Genomic DNA, 25,082 nt, shown 5'->3' on the forward strand with positions numbered 1-25,082 from the left:
ATCACCATTAAATGAACTTTAGATTAAGATCTGGTTGTCTAACCTCAGGTTCCCTGGAGGAACGTGGCATCAGGAAGCTGAAACGAGGAACCGGCCTCAACGTCACCGAACTCGAAGGCATGAGATCCTACGATCTGCCGTTTGGAATGGCCTTCTTCCGCAGACACGACATCTTCAAGTACATCCCCATCAGCCCCGTGTTCACCGGCTACCGCCGGGCGCGGCTTCAGGAGGGCGGCAGGTGCCGGATGGGACATGGGGACGTGGGGAAGCGGGGCGGGGCCGGCGCCGAGGGTGGCAACGCGCCGGGGGAAAGTCGGGTATAGCCCTCGTCCTGGGAGGGATCTTAGATTTTTAGGGAGCGAGGGATGGTACACTAAGGTGAAATGATGGGAGCACAGACAGAAGCTGAGCAGGATTGTGTGGAAGGAAAAAAACGTTGCACCAACTTCCCCATCGGTATCTGTTTTTCTTCGACTTGTCTGTGTCTGTCCCCACTTCCCTCTATGCTATTTTCAAGCATGCTGTAGCAAGTCACGGCATGCGTTAAAAAGATGTCACCATGCAGAGGTCAGTCAGTCTGTGTGTGTGTGTGGAAGGATAAAACAAGCTTCTTTCCAGAAGGAGACTAATGGACATCAAAACAGAGCCTGTGTCTCCTAACTGCTGCTAATTTACTCTCCCTGAATCCGCTCATAAGAGACCTTCTACTAAAAGCACAGCAGGGTGGATAATGTTGCCTCTAAACTTTGTTATGCAACCACATTAGTCACACACACACAGACGGCCTCGGTAGAAGTAGTTTGAGCGCTACGATGCACGATGTGGGGTCATGCAGACTGATAGAAGTAGTTTGTCAGGTGCCCTTAGCCATGCAAAGTGATTGTGAGATTTATTTTTATTTTTTTGCACTATCTGCCTCCTGATTTTAATACTAGAATGTCATTTTAAAGCCGAGTCGTTTTCTTTATTCATTTAGCATCGCATCACATACCCTCTTTTTTCTTTAGATATATTGAGGATAAATCCCAAACATTTAGGCAAAATTATCACTGTTAGTACCGGTTTACGTCTCCTTACCATGTCAGTATTATGCAGAAGAAACTGACAGTCACACCGACTTTATGGAGTTGAATTAGTGACTCTAAACAGAGTTTGGTTACATTTATTTGTTTTACGTGTCAACCTGACATTTTCAAAAGCTCTGACGACGCACACGGCAGCAGACGCGTGGCCTTGTGGTGCAGCCTTCATGTAGCGTATTCAGTAGCGGGTTAACTGAATGCTCCACAGGCGCCTCACATTCCTGATCCTAGGTCTGGGTTTGGTCACTTATTCTTGTTTTTTCTTTTTTTAGTAGCAAGGTGCTGCTGTTTAAGTTTACTTCCCTGAATCAAATCCTGACTTCCTGTTGTTCTCATTACTACGCCGCCTCCTAGGAGACATGGGGATTTTTTAAAATATTTTTTATTTTGCATTAGTATTGTATTCCTTTGCAATAGATTACAGTCACAGTGATAACAAATATCAATTTAAAATTACACACATGTACGCTTAAAGAGTCTCAGTGAAAACGTTTTATATATTTTTAGCTCTTTGGTGCAGAAAATTGTTTTAAAATCAACCTAACTGTTTATTTTTGTTTGCGTAATATCTTTCAGTGGATATGAAAAGTGCACATGAAATCGACCTTTTATTAACCATTTTAAAAACACACAACCTAAACTTGTGTGATGGCAATATAACTCATTGGAAATAATAGTTTGGATATGTCTTTAATTTCTTCCATTCAAGTATCTCTTTAGGTTTTAAATAGGGATAGAAATCCCATGTTTGACTTGCTTGTGGTGCATTTGTATCCCAAAGATGTAAAACTTCAGATATCTCACAAATGAGATATTGCATATTGAAAGCCTTACAAAAACCTTATATTGTAGCAGAAAGACCCCGATTATTCAAAATGCTGCATGAGCTGACTACTAAATACATTATTGTGAGAGAATGCAATAGTTCTGCAAGAAAACTCCAAATAAAAACTATTTCTCCATGTCTCTTAGGGGCTCCGTACATTAAATACTTTAAATTTTTCATGATTTTTCACATGAAAACCAGAAACTTTAATGGTTTTATGTGATGGAACCCCACAGATTAGGGCTTAATTCGGAGTTTGATTAATGTTTTCAAAACGTTTTTAAGAATAAAAACCTGAAAAGTGTGGCTTCTTCAATATTCACCACCTCTGATTCAACACTTTCAAAATCACCAATTGGAGCTGCAGGTTTTTTGCCAATTCTGCTTTGCTGGATGGCTAAAGGTCAGATTGGATGGAAATTAACAATGAACTTCACTCCACACTTTTCTGACTTTTATTATTTGTATTAAATAAATTGAAATTTAAGTGGTATGAACGGCTTTGTGCTGTTCAGAGATTTCCCTCAGTTACAAAATATGATTCCCTGCTGAGAGTTTATTAAACCAAAATTTATATTTTTGCTTCTTTTTGTTGTTTCCAATATTCCTGTTACAGAAAACCAAAACTTTAAAAGTTTTAGCATTTGTTACTACTGAGATCCTTCAGCACTTCTTTCTCTTATTATGGCAGTTTTTTTTATTTATTTAGGTGATATTTTGCAGGTTAGTTTTTTACCGTATCTGAGTTTACATCCCCTGATCCGATACTCTCCGGCTCCAGCACCTTTTTTGTTTTTAGTAGTTTTTATTGTCAGATTTATTTTGCTTCTATTCCATTCCATTTATAGCTGCCTGTATTTTAAGCCAGGAAAATGAAACATTCAGAAGTTTTTCAATTTTAAGAGCCGGGGCCTTTTTATTATTTTTTAGGCCCGAGCAGCAAAGCGCTGCGAAGGCCTATTGTATCTGTGCTGTTTATTATTATTAGGCCCGAGCAGCAAAGCGCTGCGAAGGCCTATTGTATCTGTGCTGTTTATTATTATTATTCTTATTATTCTTCCACCCAAATGAATTGCCTTTTTGGGGGCTTTATCATATTCAAAAACTCACCAAACTTGGCGGTCGCGACTAGAAAAATTCAAAATTTTGAATTTTAAGGTTGTCACAAAAATCGCAAAAAAAATTGCTCAACGGCAGCAACTAGCAATTTTCTGTTGACACAATGGTATGAACGTACTTCATCGTAGAGACATGAAATTTGGTACACTTGTAGAGCTCACCAAAAGACTCAGAACTTACATTTAATGTTATTACCCAACTATCACAGGAAGTCAGCCATTTTGTCTTGAACGTCCATTTTTTTCCTCGATTTTGACGTTTACAGCCTTCGTATTTGATCGAACTCCTCCTAGGGATTTCGATTGATCGGCTTCAAACTCGGTCAGTCTGATCATAAGGCATGTCTGATTTAAAGTTATCAAATTGGTGAGTTTTGGAGCATGTTGAAGGGGGGTTAGCAGGGGTCAAAGTTCACCTACTCGCCATGAAACACGAAACTCTTATATTTCCTATATAAAAACACATAGAGGGACCAAACTTTCACTGATTGATCGTCATCGGGTGTCCTAAAATACCCTGTGGTGAAATGATGACATCACTTAGGCCACGCCCCCTGAGAACAGGAAGTGTCATGTTTTACTGTGAACGGTCGCTATCTTAGCCCTTTGACCTAATCAACATGAAACTGTGTCCAGAGACAGAAGACATGTTGGTGTGTTGTGGATTCCAACCCCGACCGGCTGCGCTGAAGCAGGTGGGCGTGGCGGCGTTGCGAACGCCATCGAATTTCGTTTGGCTCTGAATTCCACAGTTTCGGGGTGAGCTGCTCCAAACTCACTAGGATGGATCCTTATCCATCCCCGAACAGGAATCCATAGCGATATTTGGTGGGCGTGGCCTAATTTTTCTATAGCGACCCCTAGAGTATTTTAAATGAACAGCCCCAAGCCATGCTTAAACCTAGAATTACGAAACTTGGTACACATGTGTATCTTGTCGGGACGTACAAAAAAGTCTCTTAGAGCCATGGTCGAAACCCAACAGGAAGTCGGCCATTTTAGATTGAAGTTCATTTGACCTCGATTTTGACGTTTACAGCCTTTGCATTTGATCGAACTCCTCCTAGGGATTTCGATTGATCGGCTTCAAACTCGGTCAGTCTGATCATAAGGCATGTCTGATTTAAAGTTATCAAATTGGTGACTGTATGAGCTTGCTGAAGGGGGGTTACCAGGGGTCAAAGTTCACCTACTCGCCATGAAACACGAAACTCTTATATATCCTGCACAGAAACTCACAGAGATACCAAACTTTAAATTATTAATCATCATTAGGTGTCCAAAAATACCCTGTGGTGAAATGATGACATCACTTAGGCCACGCCCCCTGAGAACAGGAAGTGTCATGTTTTACTGTGAACGGTCGCTATCTTAGCCCTTTGACATAATCAATATTAAACTGTGTCCAGAGACAGAAGACATGTTGGTGTGTTGTGGATTCAAGCCCTGACCGGCTGCGATGAAGCAGCTGGGTGTGGCGGCGTGGCGAAGTGACCTGTAACGCCGATGCCATACGTTTGCTTCTAGATTCCACATGTTTCGACCGAGCTGCACCAAACTTGGCCTGACTCATCCTGGTGTGATACCTGACAATGCTATGTCATCATATTATGACATCATCTAAACCCCGCCCCCTCAGAATGAATTAGAGAGATCTTCTGTGTAATTACATAATAAACAGTCCATGTTCGTTGTTTGTAGGGCAATGCTGCCCTCTGCTGCCCACTGAAATAGTTTCATTATTTCAGTAATTCGACACCAGAGGGCAGCATTGCCCTACGGAATGACAGTTCAATGTTGAATTAAAGAGGAAAAAATTAAATAATTTGTAATTCTAACACAAAAACTGACAGAGACACCAAACCTTCAGTTATTGATCATTATCTTGTGTCCAATAATATCCAATGGTTAAATGATGACATCACGTAGGCCACGCCCCCTGACAACAGGAAGTCTTGTATTTTACTGTGAACGGTCGACAGCTTCTGCACCAAACTTTGCACGAGTGACCCTGGTGGGATCCCTGACGACCCTGTGTCATCATATTATGACGTCATCTAAGCCCCGCCCCCTCAGAACAGGAAGTGTCTTTTTTTTCCTTGGAAAGCTCTGTTTATGGCTCTCTTGACCTAATCAAGGTAATTCGGATGATGAGCTCTGTCAATGCTCGCTTCTGGCTGAACCGTGTGGGCGTGGCCAAATGGCGAATATCAGTCCCTCGCCATATGCATACGTTTGGCTCTTATTCACGCATAGATCATCCGATTGGCGCCAAACTGGATATGTATGACCTTTGTTCACCTCTAAAGAGCCCAACGGGTTTGAAATGTAATTTGGGGAAAATGCGCGACAGCTTCTGCGGCGGCTAGCGGGCGGCGGTGCTGGAAACTGCGGCAGAGCTTCCGCGGTGGGGAGCGGGCTGCGGCTCTGGAAAACGCGCGAGAGCTTCTGCGGTGGCCGGAACCCCCGCGGTGGCCAATAGGCCGGAGCGGCGCTTGCTGCGAGGGCCGCCCGAGGCTGCTTGCAGCTTTAATTATTCTTATTATTCTTCCACCCAAATGAATTGCCTTTTTGGGGGCTTTATCATATTCAAAAACTCACCAAACTTGGCGGTCGCGACTAGAAAAATTCAAAATTTTGAATTTTAAGGTTGTCGCAAAAATCGCAAAAAAAATTGCTCAACGGCGGCAACTAGCAATTTTCTGTTGACACAATGGTATGAACGTACTTCATCGTAGAGACATGAAATTTGGTACACTTGTAGAGCTCACCAAAAGACTCAGAACTTACATTTAATGTTATTAGCCAACTATCACAGGAAGTCGGCCATTTTGTATTGAACGTCCATTTTTTTCCTCGATTTTGACGTTTACAGCCTTCGTATTTGATCGAACTCCTCCTAGGGATTTCGATTGATCGACTTCAAACTCGGTCAGTCTGATCATAAGGCATGTTTGATTTAAAGTTATCAAATTGGTGAGTTTTGGAGTATGTTGAAGGGGGGTTAGCAGGGGTCAAAGTTCACCTACTCGCCATGAAACACGAAACTCTTATATTTCCTATAAAAAAACACATAGAGGGACCAAACTTTCAGTGATTGATCGGCATCGGATGTCCTAAAATACCCTGTGGTGAAATGATGACATCACTTAAGCCACGCCCCCTGAGAACAGGAAGTGTCATGTTTTACTGTGAGCGGTCGCTCTCTTAGCCCTTTGACCTAATCAACATGAAACTGTGTCCAGACACAGAAGACATGTTGGTGTGTTGAGGATTCCAACCCTGACCGGCTGCGATGAAGCAGGTGGGCGTGGCGGCGTTGCGAACGCCGTCGAATTTCGTTTGGCTCTGAATTCCACAATTTCGGGCCCAGCTGCTCCAAACTCACTAGGATGGATCCTTATCCACCCACCGACAGGAATTCATAACAAAATTTGGTGGGCGTGGCCTAATTTCTCTATAGCGACCCCTAGAGTATTTTAAATGAACAGCCCCAAGCCATGCTTTATCCTAGAATTACGAAACTTGGTACATATGTGTATCTTGTCAGGACGTACAAAAAAGTCTATTAGAGCCATGGTCGAAACCCAACAGGAAGTCGGCCATTTTGTATTGAAGGTCCATTTTGGACCTCGAGTTTGACGTTTACAGCCTTTGCATTTGATCGAACTCCTCCTAGGGATTTCGATTGATCGGCTTCAAACTCGGTCAGTCTGATCATAAGGCATGTCTGATTTAAAGTTATCAAATTGGTGACTGTATGAGCTTGCTGAAAGGGGGTTACCAGGGGTCAAAGTTCACCTACTCGCCATGAAACACGAAACTCTTATATTTCCTATACAAAAACACATAGAGGGATCAAACTTTCAGTGATTGATCGTCATCGGGTGCCCTACAATACCCTATGGTCAAATGATGACATCACTTAGGCCACGCCCCCTGAGAACAGGAAGTGTCATGTTTTACTGTGAACGGTCGCTATCTTAGCCCTTTGACCTCATCAATATGAAACTGTGTCCAGAGACAGAAGACATGTTGGTGTGTTGTGGATTCAAGCCCTGACCGGCTGCGATGAAGCAGCTGGGTGCGGCGGCGTGGCGAAGTGACCTGTAACGCCGATGCCATACGTTTGCTTCTAGATTCCACATGTTTCGACCGAGCTGCACCAAACTTGGCCTCAGTGATGCTGTTGTGATGCCTGACAATGCTATGTCATCATATTATGACGTCATCTAAGCCCCGCCCCCTCAGAATGAATTAGAGAGATCTTCTGTGTAATTACATAATAAACAGTACATGTTCGTCGTTTGTAGGGCAATGCTGCCCTCTGCTGGCCACTGAAATAGTTTCATTATTTCAGTAATTCGACACCAGAGGGCAGCATTGCCCTGCAGATGAAATTCTTCGATTTTGTAATACACAGGAAAAAATGAAAAATTGGTATTTCTAACACAAAAACTCACAGAGACTCCAAACTTTCAGTGATTGATCGCCATCAGGTGGCCTACAATACCCTATGGTCAAATGATGACATCACTTAGGCCACGCCCCCTGAGAACAGGAAGTGTCATGTTTTACTGTGAACGGTCGCTCTCTTAGCCCTTTGACCTCATCAACATGAAACTGTGTCCAGAGACAGAAGACATGTTGGTGTGTTGTGGATTCAAGCCCTGACCGGCTGCGATGAAGCAGCTGGGTGCGGCGGCATGGCGAAGTGACCTGTAACGCCGATGCCATACGTTTGCTTCTAGATTCCACATGTTTCGACCGAGCTGCACCAAACTTGGCCTGACTCATCCTGGTGTGATACCTGACAATGCTATGTCATCATATTATGACGTCATCTAAGCCCCGCCCCCTCACAACAGGAAGTGCTATTTTTTTCCTTGGAAACTTTCATCTATGGCTCTCTTGACCTAATCAAGGTGATTCTGTGTTGGATGACAGATAGGAAGTTGGTCTCGCTTGCTTTAAAGTGCCAAGAGTTTTCAATGGCGGCAACGCCGTTCGTATACGTTTGCCTCTACATTCCACATATTTTGACCGAGCTGCATCAAACTTGGCCTGAGTGATCCTGGAGGCTTGCCCGTCAATCCTACGTCATCACATTATGACGTCATCTAAGCCCCGCCCCCTCGGAACCGGAAGTGCCGTTTTTTTCCTTGGAAAGCTCTGTTTATGGCTCTCTTGACCTAATCAAGGTGATTCTGTGTTGGATGACAGATAGGAAGTTGGTCTCGCTTGCTTTAAAGTGCCAAGAGTTTTCAATGGCGGCAACGCCGTTCGTATACGTTTGCCTCTACATTCCACATATTTTGACCGAGCTGCATCAAACTTGGCCTGAGTGATCCTGGAGGCTTGCCCGTCGATCCTACGTCATCACATTGTGACGTCATCTAAGCCCCGCCCCCTCGGAACCGGAAGTGCTATTTTTTTCCTTGGAAAGCTCTGTTTATGGCTCTCTTGACCTAATCAAGGTAATTCGGATGATGAGCTCTGTCAATGCTCGCTTCTGGCTGAACCGTGTGGGCGTGGCCAAACGGCGAACATCAGTCCCTCGCCATATGCATACGTTTGGCTCTTATTCACGCATAGATCATCCGATTGGCGCCAAACTGGATATGTTTGACCTTTGTTCACCTCTAAAGAGCCCGACGGGTTTGAGATGTAATTTGACTCCACTGCGCCCCCTAAGTTAATACATGGGCCGTATCTCCTCGACGCATCGACCGATCTGCACCAGATTTTTGGACAGTCGTCGGGGAGCGCCGCCGAACGCATTCACGCCTGTCGCCCGGTGGACGGGCGGGGAAAATGCGCGACAGCTTCTGCGGCGTCTGGCGGGCGGCGGTGCTGGAAACTGCGGCAGAGCTTGCGCGGTGGGGAGCGGGCTGCGGCTCTGGAAAACGCGCGAGAGCTTCTGCGGTGGCCGGAACCCCCGCGGTGGCCAATAGGCCGGAGCGGCGCTTGCTGCGAGGGCCGCCCGAGGCTGCTTGCAGCTTTAATTATTTTTGTTTCTTTTTACTGCAAGTGCTTGCACATAATGTGGTGCCAACAACACCGGGGTCCAAATAGGCAACTCCCACTAACCTGGACTTTAAAATGTCCTCCTTCAGTAGGTTTTGAAATGTTTTATTAAATGACCTGAACACGAGTCGCTGAATGTCTTCAAAGGGCCTTTTTTATTTATTGATGGTAGGATCTGATTATAGATTCTGTCCTGTAGTGATTTCACTTTTAAAAGTTGTTCTTCCATTTTATCCAGAAATGATTCAATTTCTTAAAGACTTCAATGCTAACATAAAACATCTAACATCTGCACAGACTCTTACATGTGTTCGATTCTTGCTTGGATGAGTTCTTCTAAAGACACTCAAAACAAAACGTATTGAAGTGACTCAAATGTGATTTTTATCTTTGCGAAATTTTATTTATTTATTTTTTTGCCGTGGTCGTTCACACTTCCAAATATATGCGACCTATATGTGCTCTCCAATGTGAACTGCAAACGACCTGAAAGTGTCCCGTATGCGCAGTAGAGGGCTCAATAACGTCACACAGAGAGCGTGCTCATTGTTTTGCTAACCGCCATAAAGAAGAAGAAGGAGCAGCTGCTCATTGTTTGCGGAAGTAAATATGGACGCTAACAGTGTAGCATATCTTGCGATTTGAAGTTATTGTCCGATTGGAGCAGCGTATTAACAATGTAATCCTCATTACCATCCGCCATGATTGTTGTTTTCCTTCCCGCTTGCACGCGTTTGTCGAGCATCAATGACGTTCAGGTCGGATGAACGCGACTTTACCGTACAGATTCAGGACACATTTGAAAAGATCAGATGCGTATCGGATATCCAAGTGGCCTGGGTTGCATTCGAAAAAAATCTGACCGTCATGAAAGGTCGACAGGTCACGTTAAAGCAAAGATTTCGTCACTTTGAGCTGCAGTGTGAATGTAGTCTCATTTATCTGATGATGTGCCTCCATGTTTGAACTAAACATTAGGTTAGATGGGATCTGATTATCATCCTGGATAAGATGGAAGAAACAAGAGAAAAGCTGACCATCGTCTCCGTTTAGAGAATTTTAAAACAAGCAAACCATCGGTGACGACCAGTTTGTTATTCACCCACCAGCCGGTGGTGAGAAAGTAGAGATCAGAGCAGAGATTGATTTGGTGTTTTACGTCTCCTTTTAGCAGTGAGTTCCTCATAACCTTCACACCGTCTTTCACCGTTTCCCAAAATGCACCTTGCACATCTCCCGTCATGTTGTACCTCATTGTCTCCGTGTCCCTCGCCAGTCCTGCAGAGAAACTGAATTCAGTCCCATCGTGTTTGGTGTACCTGGTTTTCTATCCCGGGGATCCTCACTGTTCATGTTTCTGGCTGCAGGAGGAGACACCTGCTGGTCACCTTGGTAAGAGCCGGCTGCTTACGGGCAGCTGAGTGAACCTGCCTTATCTCTGAAGGACCCCTTTAGTTGGTCTCTGTGCCTAAAAGCAGCTTCCTTTTTCACCTTTGGCTCCCAACTTTCAAGTTTTTCTCCTCGTTTCTGTCTGATATTCAGAGTCCGATTACATGTAGTTGTTACAGAAGCAGCCCAGTTAGAGTAAAAGCCGCCGGCGTTCTGGTTAAAGTCCATTCAAGTCAAATGCTGGCTCTTAAAAAGGTCGCCACAAGGTGACAGACACTGATCCCTTTCAGTTATTTTGAAGGGGGCTCTGCCTGAAGATTATACTTCTGTGTAAAGTGTTTTATCTTTTTCAATGTTTGTTTTTTATACATCATTTTTATGTTTTTGCAAACAGGTATTTGTAAAGATGAAAAAAAATCCAAACTTTTAATCGTAAATCATGCTGCAACGCACACTGTCTTGTACATTTTATTTAAAACGTCAACACATTTAAAGCTGTTTGTAATCTGTGGTTTTGGTGAAACCCTTTTGTCTGTTTAGGACTTTTTTTCATACTGCATCTTTTCTACTCTTTGAACATTGCTTTCTGCTCACCAGTATAAATCAAAGAACAAGCTGAGAAACTTTAGACATAAAGACAAAACAGAAACATGTATATTTGATGTTTGCTGAACAGACTTGACGAGAAATTGTGTAAACTAATTGTAACATTAAAAATGATTTATTTGTTCCTAAAACTATTTAATAAGATGTTGCAGAATAAATCAGTCCATTGTCTTTTTTCACCACTTTTTTTTTTTTTATAAAATATACAGCTGCATGTCAGTAAACTATATATTGTGGAAATGTTTACTTCAGTAATGTAGGTTAAAAGGTTATTTGTAGTATTTCAAATGTCAAATGACTAATGAATAGCCAAACAAAACTGCATTTTTTTTTCTTTTCAGAAATTTTGATTTCATAAGACCAATAAAAATTATTTCATAAGACCACAACTTGGAACAGAAATATTAGGTTATGGTAACATTACTGCCTTTTCAACCGGGAGAAGCCCCGAATCGTCAATTAACCAGGCTGCTCAAACTCCTGTTTCCAAGTACATTTATGGAAAGTCAAGTGGAAGGAAAACCTGCATATGGGGGGTATTCTCAAAAGGAACATGAGACACCAGAGCCACATTGATTGCCTCCTTATCAAACTGAATCAATGTAATTCAAGCAAAAGGAGCCTAGGCTAAGTATTGCATGTATTTACAGTACATGGACAGTTTTTTTCCCATTAGCTTTAAGCTGTAAATTAACAGAAAAAATATTTCGAATGGGTTGCTTTTTTTTTTTAAGTACTGAAATTGGCTTCTATATTTTAATTTGAGATTCACCAGCAGATGCATGAAATTTTGTCTTACCAGAAATAGCCAGCAGGGGGCGACAATGTGGCCGAAACAAGAAAAAAAAAGTTATAAAAGTTTCACACCTCAGCTTTTTAAAAAAATTTCTTTTTGTCAAGAGTTTAGAGTCTTCATACTTGATTTAAATTGTAAATAGCTCCTGTGCTATAGGTTTTGGTTTAGTGTTTGTTCATAAATCACGTCATGAATCTTTAAACACATTGATGGGCAGCCTGTCACACTTTCACATTTATTTATCTTGACAGAAGAGTTAAATAATTTTTTTACTACAAGCATTTTGGTACCTCCAGTGTAACAGACACACAACTATTGGCTAAAAACTAAACATACATTAGATTATTGACTGAAGGCTGAACTGTAGATTGCATTCCAGATTGCTGCATCTAAGACATTACATAATGTTTACTGAAGCATATTCCAGTAACAGTTAAAGCACATAGACATAATTTGGACATAATGACTGATGTTTTCACAGATTCTGTATCTGATGTAATACTGTCACATGGAGACAGTATTACACAATTGCTATATTTTTAGGAGTGGCAGTAATTTCCAGTAAAACAAACACTGGTGATATTGGCAACGCAGAAGAACCTGGAAGCTAGCGACAGAGCAGGAGAAGATGAAGCTCTTAAAGTTTCATATTATTTATTTAAAACATTATTTACAAAGCGTGTGTTTAAAACAAATCATTAAACTGTAACTGTGGCTGCATCTGCTTTCAAGATGATCACTTCGATGAAGATGTCAGAAATCAGTTTAAAACTTGAGACTGAGAAGTTTCACCTTCAGGCGGCCACAAGGGGGCTCTATAAGGCCTCTGTGAATCTGTTGCATATTTATGAACTGGAAAGATTTTTTTATTGTGATTCTTTTTAGCACACACTGTTTTTCTATGTTTTGGCAGCTTCATTATTAAAATAAGTTCATACAGCTCTGTTGAGTGAATCTCATATTAGGATTCTCCTAAATCAAACATGATTATTTACACAGGAGCAAATTTATCTTTACAAACTAGAGTGCATTAGAATACCATGATATGGTTATTTTATATACACATATATATAAACACGCATATATATTCACTTTTCATGTATGTATATATATATATATATATATATATATATATATATACACAGCTCAGCCAAGAAAAGCTTCAAATTAAAATAATGGAATGTACAATATATACACTTTGTTCCGTAATTTAAATCAAAAAGGGAATAAAATTAAGTTAAAATAAAGTTGTGTAAGTTCTTGGCTGGGCTGTCATTCCCCCCCCCCCCCCCCCCCCCCCCCACCCCCACCCCCCACCCCCCCACCCCCGATGCTTCAGGATGCTAGCACCGCCCCTGGTCCAGGACTCCATTAAATGACAATAATCGACCATTGTGCGCGTGCCCGTCTCTCCCATTGTTGTCATGTTTTCATTCATCTCCGCGTGAACAAAGGCTCGTAAATCCCGCTCTCTGATTGGTTCCAAACCTCAGGGCCCCAGCGTCGCTCCTACGCAACGCGCCCCGCCACAACAGATGGATCTCTCTCTCTCTCTCGCTCTGCCTCTCTCTCTCCCCCCCCTGTCCTCCTTCCAAGAGATCCTTGATGCTTGGCCGCACGCGCATCGCGCTGATTGTTTCCAACGGCAGGAGCACGAGACCAAGTTGTACTCATCCGTGGGCCGACGGTTGATCCTCGAGAAAAGAGAAGAACCGAGTGGGAGCGCGGTAGATGAGCCAAGAAAGAGTCTCCTAAAGTCGGCAAGAAATCCAGCTCAGGTCGGTGTGGCTCAGTCTGCGTATCAGGATTTGTTTAAAAGAGATGTTCCGATACGAAACGGATGTGTAGTTTTGTTGTCTAATTAAAATAACTGAAATAATATTACAGCGGATGGAGTTAGCTAGTCCAGAAACATCTTAACGTCACAAATATACTCCAAAAACCATAGATGTTATCTTTTTCGTTTTGTATTTTATTCATATTCAGCGAGCAACCACAAACCACCGCACTTTGTTTGATGCCCTGAACGGAAACGAGAGAAAATGCTTTTCATATCAGACATTTCCAGGGAGACCACATAGCTATAGATATATTAGTAAAACAGGTTACATAACAAGCAAGGGATGGTTAAAATTCCTCTCAGCACACATGGCCAGCTACAGAGGCTGCTCTCAAAGTGGATGCTGCCCCACATTCCCTTTAAGGAATGCAAGCTTGTAACGATGGAGTTTGTATTTTCAAACGTTTTGAGCAGTTTTGAGAATTTTTGAGAAGTGCAAATATTCCGTTTTTCAGATTTAATGTGTGAGACAGCAGCCATATTTGATTTTGAGGCTGAAGTAGGTGATAAAACTCTGACACATTATCACTTCAAACTGCAAGAAACAATTCTTCTAACTACAAAATTGGAAATAAATATCTTAAATATTTTTAAATTAGTACCAGAAACAGTTTTTAAAAAAATCACAAAAACGATCTCGTAATCCTACAGGGCCTGAAAAGATGTTCAATATTATTTAATTTTAAGGATTCATTAATATTTAACAGGTTTTATCAATACATTCTGGCACAACAGGCCCTTCAAGAGCGTTCATGATCTTGATTTGGCCCAAAACAAAAATTATTTGGACACCGCTGAGCTAGACTGATTGAAAACCATAAAATTGACTTCTAGACCGTCTGAACGCTTTGTTTTGGATAAATGATTGCTTGCTTCATATTTGACGTCCCCATTAGGAGCAGCAGTGCCAAACCGCGTTTCTGTTGCAGGGCTGTGTGTGGTTTAGTTTCTGTGTGTTGTTGCTATGACAGTAATGACAATGGTGAGACAGAGCAATAGTCATGTGGACGCTGAAAGACAGCGGAGACCCTGTTGGTGGGTTTGGGAGAGAAACAGGAGGAGGTTTGAAGCTATTCAGCACCAAGGACGTTGACTGAGGAGGTTTAGAGGCGACGGGGTGAGAGGGCAAAAAACAAGGAAAGGAGGGGGCATTTTAAAGAGAGAATGTGGAGAGAAAAGTCAGCTAAATGGCAAACGAAAACTAAATGGTTTGGAGACATTTCTTAGAAGAAAAAGAAAACACTCTTTAGCAACTGAATTTTATGGTTCCAACCCAAACAACAGAGTAGGTGAAGACAACGGGGGAGTAAAAGGAGAAGATGGAGCCTGAGGATTGGCAGACGTTATAATGAGCCTTAGGGGGATTCAGGCGCTCAATATATTCTACATTTGCACCGTTTTCCAGGACATAGAAGAAGAACGCCGGGATCTGAAACAGGACTGGGTCAGGCTGTTGGCAGTGGGGTTGATGTTGGATCTCCTGCAGCCGTCTTTATCTCAAAAGTATCTGTTTCACAGAAGCAAGAACTTCTGCTTAGAAAAGAAGTGTGTGAAACCAGATGTTTATATGCACTGAATTAAAAAGGAACATCCACTTTTTTAGTCACCGTTTGACATATCAGATTAAAAGCTGTCTTCTTTAGGACTACATTTATGTCAGAATATTTTTATTGCTTTCTTCAAAGCCAGATGTTTACATGTATGAAGGCTTCCATACGTTTTAGCAACTGAATATATAAAATAAAGGCCCCCTCTTTCAAAAAAACAACTGCATCATGACCCTTGCAAGTAAAAACTTTGCAATACTAAGAATACTTTCCAATATATTCCATGTGGTGTGGGTGTTTTGCTAATACAATGACCTTACAGATAGCACTATATTATTTCCAAAGTTGCTTAAATACAACAAAATTATATTTTGCTGTATTTAACAAATACAACAAAATTTGTAGTATTTTGGAGTTGATATCACACTGTGGATATCAACACAGTGATATCCACAGTGTGATATTAACTCCCAAGTCTGTGGAGGGAGCCGTAATATCAGCTGTGCGATATCACACAGTGAAAACATGAGAAGACTTGTGAGTGATGCGGCCTACAAACCTGACTCAGTTAGAGACCGGTTCTGTTTGGAGGAATGGGCCCAATATACCAGCAAATGGTTGTGAAAAGCTTCTGGAAGAATTTTGGTGAACTGAACTGCCGTAAAACAGCAAATATATATTCAGATTAAATGCCAGACAGAAAATAACATGTTTTATCTGTATTTACTGTGGTACCAGTAGTCCTGGTGCAGCTTTGATGCCACATTTGATTCAAAAGAGTTTTTATGCCAAATTAAGATTTAAAAAAGTTATTCAATTCCTCTGAGATGCCACGATAACTTAAACTTAGTATTTCAAACTTTTTATTTTCAAACTATTTTTTTCTTTTGAACACAATCCCCTACTTCAAGGCTATGTTTAGATCAAATATGCAGCACAAACTAAGTAAAGTCTACATAACTGAATATAAAATGTTTATTCTTGACAATTAGAAGGAAACTTTGACATGCTCTGAACATTTGACATGGTTAAATGCAAACACTTTAATGATGCTGCCTCAGCTGTAAAGGTCACACGGCTGATTAGATCCTGATGTCAGAGCTGCAGGTTTAGTCGACCCACAACTGTTAGCGCTTTGTTTTGGTTCGATAGCTGGTTGCTTGTCAGTCTCAGACCACAAGCATCAACCATTAACAAATGCTGGAGCGGAGCCGCCTTCGAACACAATATATGATACATGATATCAAAGGCTAATGGCTGCCATTGTGTCAGTTAGTGGTGAGGTTTGGGGCGCTCCACAGGCCTAATATGGCTGCTGAAATATTGATGGAGCTTGGCGTTGAACCTGGCTAATTGCTGTTTAATATTTAATTTATTTCACAGATCGACAGCCTCAGATTGTTAATCGTCACTGTGTTTAAATGTGCTGGTGACACCGATCTGTTGTCCGATCCCAGAGATGCGATCAGAGTTTAGATGCATTCTCTTTCTGGTGTGTGGTTGTTGCTCTGCTGTTTGAATTGAGGAAGTTTTGGGCTGTATGAGGGGTAGTGTCAGTTTCCTGTGTGACTGACTGAGCAAAGGAGGAAGCCATTTGACGGAAGGGGAGCACTTCCTTTAAGCAACGCTGCTCTTCCCCATCTGTTCGGTGTCGCACACAGTAAAAAGAGCTTCGTGGGCTGTTCAGGACCGGACAGACTCCCAGAACCTGACACACCTGACCCAGATTGGACCGATCCGACCCTGTGCTCTCTGTCCACACACGTGCAACAAAAGCCTGCCGTCTCCTCTGTGGTAAGATCACTGAAACTTGTACAACACATGCTCCTTATGTAGATATAAGCGTCTGATATTCAACTAAATCTATATATTTGTGCTGTTTACTTCCTGAAACTCAAATCCCCTCTGTTAACATTTTTGAAATGTTTAGCAGAAATGTAAAGAAACTCGATTTCTGTGTTCTGTCTGCACTGCAAAACACAAACTCTTACCAAGTAGTTTTGGTCTAGTTTCTAGTGAAAATACCTCACTTCACTTGAAATAAGACAAAACTAGCTTACAAGTAACTTTTCACCAAGATAGAGAAGCTTGTTTGAAGTCAGTAATTCCTTTATTTTGATGAAAAAGTTCCTTTTGCAGATAATTTCATTTATAACATGAGAAAAATGGCAGATTATAAGTGAAATAATCTACCACTGGAACAAGTACGTTTTCATCTACAGCTCTGGAAAAAATCGAGACACCACTTACAATGATCAACTTCTTTGATTTTAATTTCTATAGGTAAAATTGATTAAATTGAACATTGATCTTTTATTCTATGAACTACTGACAACATGCGTCTGAAATTCCAAGCAAATATTTAGTATTTATTTGCAGAAAATGAGAAACGGTGAAAATAACTAAAAAGGTGTGCTTTCAGACCTCCAATAATTAATAAAAAAGTTAATATTCATTTAGAAACAACAATATTAATGTTTTAACTCAGGAGGGGTTCAGAAATCAATATTTTGTGGAATAACCATGAGGTTTTCAATGGGGTTCACTGCAGTGGGCTCTTAATGTTTTTTATGTGTATTAAGCAATTATTTACTTAAAATAAGCTCCTGTATCTTGCTGAAAAAACACTTGTAAGTCAGTTTTGTCTTATTTCAGGTGTACTAGCAACTAGACCAACATTTACTGGGTAAGATTTTGTGTTTTTGCGACATGATGAATGTTTAAGCAGCTGAAATAATGTGAAGCAGCAGGTGGCCCATGTGTCCTGCACCTGTCTTTGTGCTTCCGGAGGCTTCGTTCCTGCCAGATTTCACACAAACCCACCCTGAGTCCACTCAGCAGGAAACCGACCGCCACGTCAAACAGCTGCATGACTGGATCTTCTGTCCAGACGGCAGAGTTAAAGAGCAACAATACAGCTGCTCTCCTCCGCTATGAAGCACCAAATGATTTGGTTCTATAAAGAGACTCGTTGGTGTTTTATCACTTAGAATCTTGAGGGGAATTGTTGGCAGGAAATAAGATACAATCTTTGTTATTTTTTTTGCCTCCTTTTCCTGCAGTCGCTTCCCTGCTCCTCAGACTGTCCTCTGTGTGCCTCTGAGTTTGTCATGAGGAGTCATGAGACTGATAAATGAGCGTTGACTCTGTCTTTACTTCTTTGTTCCTCAGAGTCTCTCATGCTAACCGAGTATGGATGGTACACAGGACGGGGTTCAGATCGGAGAGAAAAAGTTCATCAGCAAGTAAGGTTTCATTTCAACACTTTCTCACATGTTCAAGGAAATAATGAACACACATGTTCGCTGATTATTAGTCTTCTCTTTGGTAACTTTTTGGAAATTCTGTGTTTCAAACATCAGCTTAACATGAGGAGTTAAGTTCTGATTCATGGAGTAAGTCACTTACTGATGAGCAGTGGTGCTTTCAGAAGCTAATTTATTTATAAAGTTGGACTTGAAATGCCAACAGGAGATTTGCACATATACAGGGCTGGACAAGAAGCCCAGCAGCACTAGAAAAGTTTCATATCTTCATGTAATACTGCTTTATTATCTTAAAGAAAAGAATCCAATAAGCCTTTGATTAAATTATGGCTGCACAGTAAATCTGTTTAAGCTCATCTGTCTTGTTTGGTGTTTTCTTGGCTCGAGCTAAAATAGATTTTTCCTCTTAGTGATTTAGTTTTTATGTTTTCAGGGCAGCAATCCTCTCGTATCTGAAAACATACAACCTTTACTATGAGGGGCAGAATCTCCAGCTCCGACACAGAGAGGTGAGTAATTGCAGCCGTTTCTTACTTTTATATTTAACTTTGAACGGAACATTCCCAGCAGCCCCACTCTTCCTTGCTCTTGACCTTTTCGCTTTTGATTGCAATCTTTTTCAACATAACGCTCCAGACTCATTACACCGCCTGCCCCAAAGGTCTAATAACTGTCTGCTGGAAGAGTGTTTACATTGATTAGTGTCTGTGTCTCCAAACAGGAAGAAGAGGAGCTGATCATCGAAGGCTTGCTGAATATCTTTTGGGGCCTTCGGCGGCCAATCAGACTTCAGATGCAGGATGACCACGAGCGGATTCGACCGCCGCCGTCCTCCACGTCCTGGCACTCAGGCTGCAACCTGGACAGCCAAGGGCAAGTGAAACCAGACAGATCCAGTTACACGCAGGGACCGGAAATGATAATGAGGGCAGTTACAGATTATGGATCTCTGTTGAGATAGGCTCATTAAATCTATAATTAAACATAATCTAAACACAAACATCCTTTAAAGTTTGGTTTACCATCATGCATTAACAGATCAGTTTACGTAAATTCATAATTATTTTTGCTGCACACAGCTCATATCAATGCCTTAAAGCTATAAAAATACATGTTAAGAAATGAAAATATTACAGAAAATGTTATTTTAATTTATTAGTCATTTTAAAAAATGGAAATTCATACATAATTTACATCTTTAAAACACAGAGTGATTCTATTGTAACAAAACCTGAAAATTTTAAATACTATTAATACAATACTGTTAGTATTTCAAGCATTTATTTCTGTTAATTTTGATGATTTTGTCTTACAGAGATCCTCCATTAGCTTTAATAAATTGTTACATAACACCAGTAAAAAAAGATTTTTAGTACAAAAATGTAAGTCTCACTGAAAATTATGTGCATGCACTCTGTAGTTTATTCACACAATAGTTGCTTGGGGCTCCTTATGCATGAATAACTGCATCAATGCAGCATGGAGGTGATCTGCCTGTGATTCTGCTGAGGTTTAACAGAAGCCCCAGGTTGTTTTGATAGCACTCCAAATTAAATGCAAACTAAATTTTATTTGAAAATCTTACTTTGTTGGAGGTAAAATGCTCATAAAGTGATCTGTGGTTTTGGAGTGATGTAGCTCAGGTCCGTCTGTGTGGAGTGGCTATAGAAATCTGACTCCATTTCTTGAGTTGGGTTTTCTCCACAATCCTCTAAAAACTGACGTTTCCCTGCTGGTTTTTACCTTTTTCTATCAGACTTTTTCCCTTCCACTCAACTTTCCCTTTATATTCTTCAATAGAGCACTCTATGAAGAGCAATGACATGAACCAGTCTTGTGAATGTTGTTAATAGCTGTCAGTTATCAGCAGTCCTTCCCATAACTTTACATTTCTGTACTAAAAACTTTTTATTGGTCTTATGGAACATTGTAAATTTTGGAGAAACAGAACTGTGCTTCATTCTCTGAACATCATTATCAAAATTAACAAATATAAACACCTCAAATATACCACTTCAACTAAACACTTCAATTATACCACTTCAATCTAGTGTTTCACTTTTTGAATTGAATGAAGTGAATAATGAACTTTTCAAAGACATTGTAATATAACGGATCTCCAAATAATCTTTACTTTTATTTCTCCTAGATATTGTTCGAACAACTCAACTGACACAACACCACATTGTTTCTACCATGATAGCGTATTTTAGCATATTAAGTGTAACAACAGACAGTTTATAGAGGGTAAAATCTACCTTCATGTTTTTGACATTAAACATGTTATGGAAAGAAAAGTGTGTTGATATTTCTGATTGTTTTGTGTGAAAATATCTTCCAGACCGTTCACCTTTCTGTCTTTAATAAACTGAGAACCCAAGAGTCGGTTGCGCTCTGAATCAGAAATGTGTTATTTAATTATTTTATGCTGGCTATGTTTACAGTTTTGTGATTTTTCAGCTCTTACTTTTTCTCTAAACTTTGTTCTTTCTTGTTTTTACATCTGCAGTTCTCCCAACAACACAGACGGTCAGCAGACCTCAGAGCAAATTCCTCCCACTGTGGAAGTGACGCCACCTGACAGTAAACAAGAAGACAACACGGAGACGGATGAAGGTCAGCAGCTCTATCATCTAATAACCATCATCAGTCAGTTTGGTGTCATCTTTACAAGATTTATGTTTATGCTTTGGTTCATGTCATTTTAAATAGATCCAATTAACAAATCTTTGCTTTTTTATAAGTGTTTCATCAGAAGTTTTTTTTACAGATTTTCTTTCCTAACGTGACCAAAAAATCAGACCAGTAACTGTGGAGCATTTGTCTCTTCGTAAAAGCCATTAGAAAGTTTCTTTCCTTTTATACAATGTAATTTTAAAAATTATTTTCTCAGGAATTGGAATCGTAAGATTCTAGTTTAACAGTCCATTAAAAATGTTTTCTCTCATCAATATGTGAATAATCCCACAGTGGGGAAATTCATTTATTATAGCAGCACAGTAACAAAATATAACCTATTGATATAAAAATGTCTAAAAAACAATAGAAACTGTATAAACCTAAAAACCAGGTAGATTTTTAAATACAGAATATGTTCTTTACACAGCTCACATGAAGATAACCTAAAGAGCACCTGTGATTTATTGCATGTGATGTAATAATAATTAGTGATCTAATAATTTATTTATTTTGTGTCGTTGTTCAGAGGACAGTGAGAGCTCCGCTCAGCTTCTGCGGACGAAAAGCGACGCTGGCGTTTTAAGACGCGGCCAGCGGAGGTCTCCAAGCGACCAGAGGAAAATCCGACGCCATCGATTCTCCATCAATGGACACTTTTACAACCATAAGGTGGTTTTCTATAAGAACCTCCAATAATTTAGAAACAAAAATATAATTCACAAATGTAAACCGTCACTGTTTAATGCTTCTGTTTTCAGACAGCCGTGTTTACGCCTGCATATGGGTCAGTTACAAATGTCAGAATCAATAGCTGCATGACCACACCGCAAGTGCTTCGGGTTCTCCTCAACAAGTTTAAAATCGAAAACAGCGCGGATGATTTCGCTCTCTATCTTGTCCATGCAAGTGGAGGTAAGTGAGCTGTTTGGAAATGAAGAGTGAGCACCGAGTTAATCTGGATGAGCTTTCTCCATCTGCCCTGCTGCTTTCTTAAAGTCAAGCATTTCTATAAACGTTTATCTTCAACCCAGTCAGGGTTTAAATGGCTGTTGCCTTCTTTCTGCAGGGGAAGTAGTTTTATTTTATTTGCTATAGAAGCTCAGAGTTACCCTGCAGGAAACAACTACACTGACTTTTCTTGCTGCCGTTTGTCATCTGGATAACAGGATGGATTGTATACAGCTGTGAACACACAGCATGTTCAGCAGTAGGAAAGAGACGTGGTGTTTTTGTTTTTTATTGCCTCCATGGTAACATCTGGCAGCGAGTGGTAGATTTACGATTTGAACTGCTTGGCTCTACTTAATGGCATGCAGACTGGTGAAAAGAGATTACAGAAACAGGAGTTACTCTGATTCTTTGACAGCTCCCCCTGCTGTTTGGGCATCAATACATGTGACAGGTGCTGTTTGAAGGAAGACAACAATTTAACAAAATCAAATTTGTTTCTTTATTTTTATGACTTATGTAACAACAGATAAGTCATTTTTAAATAACTTTGAATGAAGCAACAGCAGTGAACAGATTGGATTATTCTGCTCCTGATGACCTTTCCAAAGTCCCTGACCTTTGTTAGCCTGCAGGGATGCAGTAAGATCTGTTCACACTTTATAAATACATATTTCACATAAAATCACTCATAAAATATTTAGAGTTATTGACAAATACCTGAGAAATTCATAAAATTTGTCTTAAAGGAAAAACATAATGCCGCTTATTTTGAGTGATCTCTAACACCTTTGTTGCTCGCTGGATTAGAACTCTCTTAAATACGATTTATTTTCTATTCCAATGTGATTGGCTGAACAGGTGTACCTAATTAAGTGGCCAGTGAGAGAATATGCTGAATTAATTTTGGCTAATTGACCCATTTATGGCGTGTTGGTGTTTCAGAGCGAGTGAAGCTGAAGCGGACTGATTTTCCTCTGGTGCTGAGAGTCATTCAGGGTCCATGTGAGCAGGTCTCCAAGGTCTTCCTCATGGAAGAAGACTTGGGTGAAGAAGTCACATATGATGTAAGTCACAACAACTTCCTGACAAGATACTCGCAGTTACAATCACACACCTTACTTTGATAGAAGGTCTGTCGATTATTCTGTCAATTAATGAATTAATCGAATAAGAAATTGGAAGATTCAGCAGATTTTTCATTTAACCTCTTAAGTTTATTTTATACAATTTTAGAAATACATAAAAAATACAGATAAACAAATAATTGAACTCAATTCTTAAATAATAAAATAAACATTTTATTGCCTAAAATTAAATAAAGTATTATTCCATTTGTGAACTCTTGATAATTTGTAGCTAAAACAATACAATACATCAACATATGAAAAGCTCAGCCCTTTCTCCTTGACTTAACGTCAATATAATGTTTGGCTGATCTGTTGATTATTTATTGAATTAACTGATTAAAAATTATACAGCAAAAGGTGCTCAGTAGGAGAGAATTTAAACCAGATGAAGCTAAAACTATCCCACTTGAGGAGTTCTGGGTAGAATATTTTATACTCAAATTAAATTTTAAAAATCTATATATTTTTGCATAGTTTTGGCAAAATTACCTTTCTGATTATTGTTCTTTAAGCAACTATCCTCTTTTATTGGTGAAGTTTTCTCTCTTTCCACCAGGTGGCGCAGTATATCAAGTTTGAGATGCCTGTTCTTCAGAGTTTCATAACCAAATTGAAGGAAGAAGAAGACAGAGAGGTGCAGAAGCTCAGAAGAAGGTACCATAAACGCTACATATAATATAAACAGCTGCAGAATCCGAAGTAATAAATATTCCTTCTTTAAATGACCAATGACCTTTGACCTCCTCCTTTCACCTCTCTTATAGGTATAATTACCTGCGGTGTATAATAGAAAAGCAGCTTCGTGGTCTTCCAGAAGGAGCAAAGTGTATTTAACCTAATGAAGGTGAGGATTTCCTCCAGCACAAACTGTTAGGAACTGTTTACATCCGCCGCCAACAGAGAGAGAGAGAGAGTCGATCAGGCAAGAACTTCTCCTTTCTAACTCCTCCACTTCACTCTTCTGCTGTCTTCCTGTACGCCATCACATACACGGCTCGAGTGATTTTACCTTTTTTATTTGTTTTTTTATTTTATAAGCTTCCTGAGCCTAAAATAAGAGGCCACATCCTCTGTTCTTATTCTAATCAAGCACAGCTGTAATGTGACATAATTATAGTAAAGTGCCTATTTTAACCTCTTCTGAGCACAAAATGCTCACAAATGATCAAAAAGAGCTGGAGCTAATCACACTGGCTGAAAGCACAAGGTTTTAAGATCCAAGCGCTGATGCCAATGTTTGCATTTACATTCCTCCCTGAGCTGGGCGAGTCTGAGAACTGAATTTTTATCATCCGCCTTCGTTTCACTGCAGCTGATAAATCCTAATGCTCAGATTATGCTGTTATTAGCTGTTCTGTAAACTGAATGTTATGTTTGTTTTGATACAGACAAAAAAATGACTGCATGTTGAAATGTGTGAGTTTAATGTTTGGTTTTCACAATTTTTAAGTTACATCTAATAACTGAAGATATTTCACTGAGATTTCATGTGATAGAGCAGCATAAAGTTGGGCTTTGTTGTAAAGTGGAACAAAAATGTTGCTTAACTTTTAAGTTTTTATCATCTGAATAGTGTGTTTAGTCAATACTTTTTAGAACTGTCTTTTGCAGAAATTACAGCTGCCAGCCATTAGGGGGTTTGAGCACGGCCACTGGAACAGGGGGGCGCGAGGGGCTGATGTCCCAAAGGCAACTGCAGCATTAAACGTAGATGGCAGATGGCTTTTCTTTTAATATTCGAGAAAAACGTCTCTGAAAAATGAAAATGCTACTTTAACCAGAAAATATGCATCTTATTAAACAAAACTGCAAAAACATAAAATCT

General features: G+C 40.2%; 2 protein-coding genes across 7 annotated transcripts in view; both read left to right on the forward strand.

Moving 5' to 3' along the window:
* The window catches only part of slc23a2 (solute carrier family 23 member 2), a 45,891-nt gene extending 43,128 nt beyond the window's left edge, over positions 1-2,763 (forward strand). For all 3 annotated transcript variants that reach the window (XM_032578153.1, XM_032578154.1, XM_032578155.1), the window contains one exon: positions 49-2,763. In XM_032578153.1, the coding sequence (XP_032434044.1) occupies positions 49-326 (278 nt within the window). In that variant the 3' untranslated portion in view covers positions 327-2,763. The remainder of the gene's footprint in view (positions 1-48) is intronic.
* A 10,655-nt stretch (positions 2,764-13,418) lies between these two features.
* Positions 13,419-25,079, forward strand: rassf2b (Ras association domain family member 2b). Of its 4 annotated transcripts, XM_032577706.1 has the most exons (12): positions 13,419-13,625; positions 16,896-17,028; positions 17,890-17,920; positions 18,406-18,479; positions 18,934-19,009; positions 19,222-19,373; positions 21,010-21,116; positions 21,706-21,848; positions 21,938-22,091; positions 23,073-23,194; positions 23,814-23,911; positions 24,022-25,079. In XM_032577706.1, exons 4-12 carry the CDS (start codon positions 18,427-18,429, stop codon positions 24,089-24,091), a joined length of 975 nt encoding a protein of 324 aa, XP_032433597.1. In that variant the 5' UTR covers positions 13,419-13,625; positions 16,896-17,028; positions 17,890-17,920; positions 18,406-18,426; the 3' UTR covers positions 24,092-25,079. The 4 variants fall into 4 exon arrangements, with proteins under 4 accessions (XP_032433597.1, XP_032433598.1, XP_032433594.1 ...); XM_032577703.1 differs by lacking the exon at positions 17,890-17,920 and having other exon boundaries at positions 13,420-13,625; XM_032577705.1 differs by lacking the exon at positions 17,890-17,920 and having other exon boundaries at positions 13,420-13,625; positions 16,922-17,028.
* The last annotated feature ends 3 nt before the right edge of the window (positions 25,080-25,082 follow it).

This window comes from Xiphophorus hellerii, chromosome 12 (genome assembly GCF_003331165.1).
Source record: "Xiphophorus hellerii strain 12219 chromosome 12, Xiphophorus_hellerii-4.1, whole genome shotgun sequence".
Lineage (NCBI taxonomy): Eukaryota > Metazoa > Chordata > Actinopteri > Cyprinodontiformes > Poeciliidae > Xiphophorus > Xiphophorus hellerii.

Coding starts and splice junctions, on each gene's coding strand:
- rassf2b (XM_032577706.1), top strand. CDS start 18,427: ATGGATGGTACACAGGACGGGGTTCAGATCGGAGAGAAAAAGTTCATC. Junction 18,480..18,933: donor GAGAAAAAGTTCATCAGCAA/GTAAGGTTTCAT, acceptor TTATGTTTTCAG/GGCAGCAATCCTCTCGTATC. Junction 19,010..19,221: donor TCCAGCTCCGACACAGAGAG/GTGAGTAATTGC, acceptor GTCTCCAAACAG/GAAGAAGAGGAGCTGATCAT.